The 10,000-nt window shown below is 34.6% G+C and overlaps 1 protein-coding gene across 1 annotated transcript in view; it reads right to left on the bottom strand.

Annotated features, from left to right (window-relative positions):
* The window catches only part of LOC137642641 (DE-cadherin-like), a 506,564-nt gene that overhangs the window by 132,057 nt on the left and 364,507 nt on the right, over nucleotides 1–10,000 (bottom strand). The window contains exon 6 of the mRNA XM_068375393.1: nucleotides 736–821. Within this exon, the coding sequence (XP_068231494.1) occupies nucleotides 736–821 (86 nt within the window). The remainder of the gene's footprint in view (nucleotides 1–735; nucleotides 822–10,000) is intronic.

The following is a 10,000-nucleotide window of genomic DNA, read 5'->3' as shown; positions in this document are numbered from 1 at the left end:
TATGACCATATCACCAATAGTTACAAAAGAGCAACATGGATACGAGAGCAAACTAAAGTAGAGGATATTCTAACAACAATTAAAAAAAAAGAAATGGACGTTGGCAGTGCATATACTGAGATTGACAGAAAAAAGATAGACATTGATTAAGAATAATAGACTAGGTCCCTAGAGATTGCAAAAGTAACCAGGGGAAGGAGGAGAAGACGATGTATTGATGTACTTAGAAAGTTTGTGGGTATGGACTTGCATAGAAAGACCATAAGCCGATGCGAGTGGCAGGACATGTCAGAGGTCTTTATTCTGCATTGAACTTGTAACGGCTGGTGATGTAGAAGGTAATGATGCTGTCATATATATATATATATATATATATATATATATATATATATATATATATATATATATATATATATATATATATATATATATATATATATGTATATGTATATATATGTATATATATATATATATATATATATATATATATATATATATATATATATATATATATATATATATGTATATGTATATATATATATATATATATATATATATATATATATATATATATATATATATATATATCATCATTATGTTCAGTTGTAGAGAGACAACCACAATAAAATTTTGAAGTGCAAAATTTATGCTTTGCAATTACCATTTTGTGTGTTTATGAACAAGAACAAATATTTAATACAAGCAGTTATTTGAAATCTCGGACTGAAGACTTACCATGTCAGTCGGTCTGACGTCTTGCAGAATGTAGGCTTCGAGGTCGTTATCGTCATCAATGGCTTTCACCGTACCGACATAGGTCCCTAAAAAAAAGAGGAAAAGAGTCTTATTTGAAATAATTTGCACTCAAAACAAGCTGGGTTGTCAATCCGTTTTCTCCTCATTGTTCCTTAGAAATTTCCATATCAGATGAAATTCAACCAAAAAGTCTCTCTTAGGAAGATAGAAGGAAGAATAAGCTACAGAATTTGTTTTAATTTACTTGTTAATCCTTTTACAATCCATTTAAAATTCCTATCATTTTTTAAAAATATTCTAATAGACGTCATCATTTGCTTCAAATTCGTTTACAACACATCAGTCCTCAGCAGAGTCATTATAGATAAGAGTCAATATACTGTACACTAGTTTGCAGCAATAATCTTTCAACTCGGCGTTGGGGCAGAGGAAATATCTGTGACGTTACAAGGGTTCAACGCCCGGGATTATCGATTAAATTAACGAAGAAACCTTTACTTTTTATATATTTAGTTCATTGTATGGCATGTTGGCTCATCTTTTAAATAGGTTACATGCATGGTTTTTTTTTCTAATACAGTGTCTTGTTTATTCTCCTTGTTTTATTTTTACATAAAATATAGCAGATTCAAAACACTTTGCTACTTGTTTTCAATGTGTTTAATCCTTACTCATTCATTTGCTTAATTATATATTGGTTTGGTGTATTGTCTTCGATTTCATTTTTATATCAGGACAACTGGATTTCGATTAGTCTCTCTCTCTCTCTCTCTCTCTCTCTCTCTCTCTCTCTCTCTCTCTCTCTCTCTCTCTCTCGCTGATTTTACATATTTGGAAAATTATATTCTATTTATGATAAAGGCTACAATGATAGGTTAATTTATTTTCAAAATATTATGAATACGAACTAATTGATATACAGTGAATACATAAAAACTGTGGATAGAGGAGCGTGTGAAAAATACTACTGCATTTGCTCTTGACCACAAAAAGAAAGCAATATTAATGTAAAATAGTTACACCGTATATCATTTATGGAACGAAAGATAATGGATGAAGAATGTAACAGAGCAAACACATATGAAGCAGGTTTCTCCTTAACACTCGATATCACATAAATATAGCCTCCTCAAAAGTCGTAAGTTCAAATATAACATATATTGTATACATAAAGGTAATAATCATACCTGCTTCAAACGATTTTAATGTTTTCGGGAAAAAATTCCGAAATACATTTTTGTTTATCTGGCTTCATAAGAAAAATATATATGATATATAAAATAGTCCTTTAACTAATAAAACGATATGACAATAAACAATACGAGATAGTTTTCACTTGAATAAAGTTTTATGACATAAAAAAAATTTCAAAATATATTTTTTTTATTTTTTTAGTTATCATCCGCTTATTGCCAGTGTCCTTTTTCTATGATGGTTTATCATTTCAGAGGATTTTCAAAAAAAGGCTCCTTTTAGCAAAGAATGCACAATTTCATCAGGCAAGGATTGTTTATCCGCTTCGAAATCTGTAGTGTTTGGTTATATATGAAGGAATATTTTCTTCATAATAAGGAGTTGGGGATGGATATATATATATATATATATATATATATATATATATATATATATATATATATATATATATATATATATATATATATATATACATATATATATATGTATATATATATGTATATATATATAGATATATATATATATATATATATATATATATATATATATATATATATATATATATATATATATATATATATATATAGACTTGAGGAGAAGACAGATATAAGATTTAGGGTAACCGGGGGCATCAATGATAGAGATGGAAATATATTGCATGGGGATGATGACACTAAGACGAAATATACATACTGAAAATGAGAGATATTGCAGGGAGAAACATAAATGGTGGAGAGGAAAGTGGTGGAGATACGGAATACAGAAGTGAAGAAGACATCAAGTGAAATTGAAAATGGTAAAGTACCAGGTCCATAAGAGTTTCAAACTGAAATGGTCAAGATGCTAAGTACAGAGGGGGAAGAAGGGATGCTGGACTTATTAAGAGCGATATGGGGAGAGGAAATAGTGCCTAGTGACTGGGAGGAGAGTCTAATGGTATCTATATTCAAGCTAAAAGTTTGTGTAATGTAATGTAGTAATTACATGGGAATTCAACTATCAGAGCATGGTTTGGAAGATTTTAAGAGGTTAATAGATGAGAGATTGAGAGAGATTGTAAAGATTGGGAAATAGCCGTACTGATTCATGAGGGGGAGAAGGACTGTGGATGCCATCTTTATAGTAATATAACCACAGGAAAAGAAGACAAAGGGAAATCAGAAGGGGTTCTGTACTGTTGTAGATCTAGAGAACGCTTATGATAAAAGGTAAATTATGCTTTGGTGCTTGAGAAACAGTAAATTCCCATAAAATTTGATTAGAATAGTTGAGATGATATACAAAAGAACAAGGACAAAAGTAATAACAAAAGTAGGGAAACGGGAACCTTTGAAGGCCACTCATGAATGGCACATGCAAGGGACAGTGACATTTCATTATCAAGCAGGACAGTGGCCTAGAGATTGACCATATATACATATGATCAGCACCCAGGCCCCCACCCATCCAAGCTAGGACCAAGGAGAGCCAGGCAATGGCTGCTGATGACTCAGCAGATAGACTTATAGGCTACCCCAAACCCCACATCCTTACTCTTAGCTCACAAAGATGGTGAGATTGCAGTGACCAAAGGCACTAACGAGTTTGAGCTTGGATATGTTAAGTAGGGATACAAAATAAAGAGTTGTGGGAGTTGCTTTATGCAGATGATTTGGTGATCATCGCTGAAAATGAGGAAGACTTTCAGCTAAGGGTTGTAGAGTGACAGGAGACTTTGGTTTGAGGGTAAATGTGCGCATCGCTGAAGTTAATGGTAGCAGTAAGGAAGGTATGTACAGGATAAAACAGGTGGAACTATTTAGATACTTGGGATCTACTAGAAGTCAGGAGAGAAGATGTCCGGCTAAAGTTGAGACTAGTATAAAAAGCCTGGGGGAAGTGGAGGGGGGTAGCATGAGTGGTATGTGATAAGAAAAGGCCAAGGCTAATCAAGCTAAAAGTCAAGATCTATAGCAGAGTAGGTAGTAGGTTGGTCAGGGCACCAGCCACCCGTTGAAATACTACCACTAGAAACTTATGGGTTCTTTTGACTGGCCAGACAGTACATTGGATCCTTCTCTCTGGTTACGATTGATTTTCACTTTGCCTACACACACACACACACACACACACACACACACACACACACCGAATATAGACTCCCCTATATTCTACATATTCTGCTCTGTCCTCATATACCTAACAACACTGAGATTACCAAAGAACTCATCTTCACCCGAGGGGTTACTGAACTGTAATTAATCAGTGGCCACTTTCATCTTGCTGAGGGAAGAAGAGACTCTTTCTTTATGGTAGGCAGCTCTTCTAGGAGAAGGACACTCCAAAGTCAAACCATTGTTCTCTAGTCTTGGGTAGTCCAGAGCCTCTGTACCATGGTCTTTCACTGTCTTGGGTTAGAGCTCTCTTGCTTGAGGGTACACTCGGACACACTATCTATCTTATTTCTCTTCCTCTTGTTTTGTTAAAAGTTTATAGAGGTTATATAAGATATATTTATTTTAATGCTATTACTCTTCTTAAAATATCTTATTTTTTCTTATTTCCTTTATTCACAGGGCTATTTTCCCTCTTGGAGCCCTTGGGCTTATATCATCCTGTTTTTTTTCAACTAGGGTTGTAGCTTACCAAGCAATAATAATAATAATAGTAATAATAATAATAACTTCACTGTTAATATATGAATTTGAAATTTCTCTTATTCGAGAAGAGAAAGCAAAACTTAAGAAAACAGAAAAGATATTAATGATGTGGATTATGGAATGACCCCACTTGAGAGATTAGCGACTAGTAAACTATGAAAAATGGCTGACATGGTTTGAGCAGACAGTTGACGATGGATGAGAGGAACCAGTTAAAATGTTAAAGATCAATAAGGAGGGAGAGAATTAGATGGCGAGATGAGTTGAAGGATCTTAAGGAGATAAGTGATTTGGTAAAAGAGGATGCATTTAATAGAAGGTATTGGAGGGGGCGCATCGGGCAACCGACATGTTAATGTAGGGATAACAGTGGGAAAGAAGATATATTATTATTATTATTATTATTATTATTATTATTATTATTATTATTATTATTATTATTATTATTATCCAAGATAAAACTCAAATTGGAAAAGCAATATGCTATAAGCCCAAGGGCTCTAACATGGAAAAATAGCTCAGTGAGGAAAGTAAATAAGGAAATAAATAAATGATGAGAACAAATTAACAATAAATCATTCTAAAAACAGTAACAACGTCAAAACAGATATATCACATATAAACTATAAAAACACTTACAGTATATCAGCCTGTTCAACATAAAAACACTTGTTGCAACTTTGAACTTTTGAAGTTCTACTGATTCAATTACCCGATAGGAAGATCATCCGACATCTTGGTCACAGCTGGAATAAAACTTCTAGAATACTGTGTACTATTGAGCCTCATGATGGAGAAGGCCTGGCAATTAGAATTAACTACCTGCCTAATATTACGAACAGGATAGAATTATCTAGGAAAATCTGAATATTAAGGATGGTCAGAACTATGAAAAATCTTATACAACATGCATAATGAACTAATTGAACGACAGTGTCAAAGATTAATATCTAGATCAGGAATAAGAAATTTAATAGACCGGAAATTTCTGACCAACAAATTAAGATGAGAATCAGCAGCTGAAGACCAGACAGGAGAACAATATATATATATATATATATATATATATATATATATATATATATATATATATATATATATATACATATATATATATACACATATATATATATATATATATATATATATATATATATATATATATATATATATATATAGCATCATCATCATCTCCTCCTACATCTATTGACGCAAAGGGCCTCGGTTAAATTTCACCAGTCGTTTCTATCTTGAGCTTTTAATTTAATACTTCTCCATTCATCACCTACTACTTCCCACATTATAGTCCTCAGCCTTGCAGGCCTGGTTTGCCCTACTGCTAGTGCCTTATGGAGCCCATTGGAAAAGTTTGTGAACTAATCTCTCTTTGGGAGTGCGAAGACCATGTTCAAACCATCTTCATTTACGCCTCACCATGAACTCATCCGAATATGGTACCCGACAAATCTCTCTTATAGTTTCATTTCTAATAATGTTCTGCCATTAAACTTCCAATATTCTTCTGAGGACATTGTTCTCATATCTACTAAATGTGTCGAATACACATACACACACACACACACACACACACACACACACACACACATATATATATATATATATATATATATATATATATATATATATATATATATATATATATATACTTACGAAGCTGGTCTAGCATGATAGTAGATATTTTATTCATGTATTTCATTTGTGTATTTAAGGGATGTATAGCCAGCTCGTAAGGTGGGTGTCACTCATGTAGGATTAAGTAATGTATGTAAATTACATAAGACTTTCGTCAGTCAATTAGTTGTATTTTCATTCATTTCAGTATATGTAAAATTTCGTTATTTTTTAAGAATTAACTTTTTATTTCACGTAGTTTTGTTACGAAGTCTAATGTAACTTGTTAAGGTATGCTGCATGATACACACGAGGTAGCACGGAGGATTTCGTCATTTCTCCACGTGGTTATTATTATTATTATTATTATTACTATCCAAGCTACAACCCTGGTTGGAAAAGCAAGATGCTATAAGCCCAGGGGCTCCAACAGGGAAAAATAGCCCAGTGAGGAAAGGAAATAAGGAAATAAGTAAATGAAGAGAACAAATTAACAATAAATCATTCTAAAATAAGAAACAACGTCAAAACAGACATGTCATATAATAAACTATCAACAACATCAAAAACAAATATGTCATAAATAAACTATAAAAAGACTCATGTCCGCCTGGTCAACAAAAAAGCATTTGCTCCAACTTTGAACTTTTGAAGTTCTACTGATTCAACCACCCGATTAGGAAGATCATTCCACAACTTGGTCACAGCTGGAATAAAACTTCTAGAGTACTGCGTAGTATTGAGCCTCGTGATGGAGAAGGCCTGGCTATTAGCATTAACTGCCTGCCTAGTATTACGAACAGGATAGAATTGTCCAGGGAGATCTGAATGTAAAGGATGGTCAGAGTTATGAAAAATCTTATGCAACATGCATAATGAACTAATTGAACGACGGTGCCAGAGATTAATATCTAGATCAGGAATAAGAAATTTAATAGACCGTAAGTTTCTGTCAAACAAATTAAGATGAGAATCAGCAGCTGAAGACCAGACAGGAGAACCATACTCAAAACAAGGTAGAATGAAAGAATTAAAACACTTCTTCAGAATAGATTGATCACCGAAAATCTTGAAAGACTTTCTCAATAAGCCTATTTTTTGTGAAATTGAAGAAGACACAGACCTTATATGTTTCTCAAAAGTAAATTTACTGTCGAGAATCACACCTAAAATTTTGAAAGAGTCATACATATTTAAAGAAACATTATCAATACTGAGATCCGGATGTTGAGGAACCACCGTCCTTGACCTACTTACAATCATACTTTGAGTTTTGTTAGGATTCAACTTCATACCCCATAATTTGCACCATACACTAATTTTAGCTAAATCTCTATTAAGGGATTCACCAACCCCAGATCTACATTCAGGGCATGGAATTGACGCAAAGAGAGTAGCATCATCTGCATATGCAACAAGCTTGTTTTCTAGGCCAAACCACATGTCATGTGTATATAGTATGAAAAGTAATGGGCCAAGAACACTACCCTGTGGAACACCGGATATCACATTCCTATAATCACTATGGTGCCCATCAACAACAACTCTTTGAGATCTATTACTTAAAAAATCAATAATAATGCTAAGAAACGACCCACCCACTCCCAACTGTTTCAGTTTGAAAACAAGGGCCTCATGATTAACACGGTCAAAGGCAGCACTAAAATCAAGGCCAATCATCCGAACTTCCCGACCACAATCAAGGGATTTCTGTACAGCATTGGAGATTGTAAGAAGGGCATCACATGCTCCAAGGCCTTTACGAAAACCAAATTGCAAACTAGGGAGTAGATGATTACCTTCAGCAAACCTATTAAGACGTTTTGCCAGAAGACGTTCAAAAACTTTAGATAATATGGGAGTTATGGAAATTGGGCGGTAATCACTGGGACTTGAGCTACCACAAACACATTTACATAGAGGAGTAACATTTCCAATTCTCCAACTAGTGCTAAAAGCTCCTCTTCTTGCTAACTTGCGCAAAATAACAGATAACTTTGGAGCTAAGAAATCTGCTGTCTTTATAAAAAACAAAGGAAAAATACCATTTGGGTCAACACCTCCATAAGCATCAAGGTCCATCAACAGAGCTTTAATCTCACGAGATCGAAAAGCTAAACTAGTCAGTTTAGCCTCAGGAAAACAGGAATGAGGAAGTTCAAGTTTTTCATTACTCTGTTTACTGTCAAAAACATCAGCCAAAAGGGTTGCCTTTTCCTTTGGACAGTGAGTGACTGAGCCATCTGGTTTAAGTAAAGGAGGAACTGTTGCATCTACACCAAAGAGTGCAGATTTAAGGGTAGACCACCATTTATGTTCCTGAGTTGTACCAGAAAGTGTTTCTTTTATGGTTAAATTGTACTCCTTTTCAGTTGAGGCATAAACTCTCTGAGCAAAAGCTCGAAGCCGAGTATAGTTGTTCCAGGTCAAATCTGATCTGTTACCCTTCCAAAGTTGATAGGCCTCCTGCTTCTCCAAAAACGCACGTCTACAATCATCATTGAACCACGGTTTGTCCTTCACTCGGTACCTTAGCACACGAGAAGGGATACGCCTATCAATTATGTTGACTAGATTCTCATTCAAAGGGACAACAGGATCTACACTATTATATAATTGTTACCAATTCAAGCACAAAAGATCATGTAAAATCCCATTCCAGTCTGCTTGGGATTTCATATAAATTTTACAAGAATATGATATATCAGGGACAGGCTGCTCAGTCTTCACTAATAATGAAATCAAGGCATGATCAGATGTCCCGACTGGAGAACCAACCTTACCAGTTATAACGCCAGGGGAGTCAGTGTATACAAGGTCCAAGCAATTACCAGACCTGTGAGTAGCTTCATTTATGATTTGCTCACAGCCTGATTCAGAGGCAAAGTCTAAAGCTCTTAAGCCATGGCGATCGGTAGGAGAGATAGAACTTAACCACTCCCTATGGTGAGCATTAAAATCACCAACAAAGACAAAAGAAGCCTTTCTATCATCTTCTTGTATCTTAGCCATAATGGTAAGAAGACAATCGAAGATAGAATCATCCATGTCTGGATTCCGGTAGATCGAACATAAATAAAAGTTGTTATGCCTGCCACAAACTTTTATTACCTGAATCTCATGACATCCACATTGATAGCAGGACTTATGAGAAGCAGGGTACTCGGTCCTAATATACACCGCCATTCCCCTGGCCCTAGGGATGGCATCACGTTTCAACATTATTGGCTTCTTAAAACCAGTTATAAGGAGCTCAGATGAGTGCCTCATATTAGAAACCAAAGTTTCTGAGCACAAAAGAATATCATACTGTCTGGACGCAACTGTAAGGTCTTGGATATTTGCATGAAGACCACGAATATTGCAATACAGAAGACGACATTGACGAAATCTAGGACGTACTGGTCCTGGATTTCGCTCAATGTCTCCAGACAGCATAAGAATTAATAGAAATAAAAAAGAGACATCATACTTAAAAACTAGATTAACAAGACTTATAACAAAAACAATACATACAGAATTATAAACAAAGTGATTGATGATACCCATAGACTATAGTAAAAAGTCGGAAAAACTGGTCAACATGGAGGAGCCGATACACCATGCAAGGCTAAATACCCTCCAGGATAGCCACTTCAACTGAAGGGAGGACAGTAAGGATGGTTTTGAGAAGAAAAAGAATCAGAAAAAGGAAAAGACAACCTCTTGATAAACCACCAGGCATCCATGGCCCTTCTATTAAGCCTGCCCAACACACCATTTCAAAAAAACAAGAGGAA

The sequence above is a fragment of the Palaemon carinicauda genome, chromosome 6 (assembly GCF_036898095.1).
Source record: "Palaemon carinicauda isolate YSFRI2023 chromosome 6, ASM3689809v2, whole genome shotgun sequence".
In the NCBI taxonomy this organism is placed as follows: Eukaryota; Metazoa; Arthropoda; class Malacostraca; order Decapoda; family Palaemonidae; genus Palaemon; species Palaemon carinicauda.
Note: the sequence above shows the minus strand (reverse complement) of the source record. Positions and strands in the feature narration are given on the sequence as shown.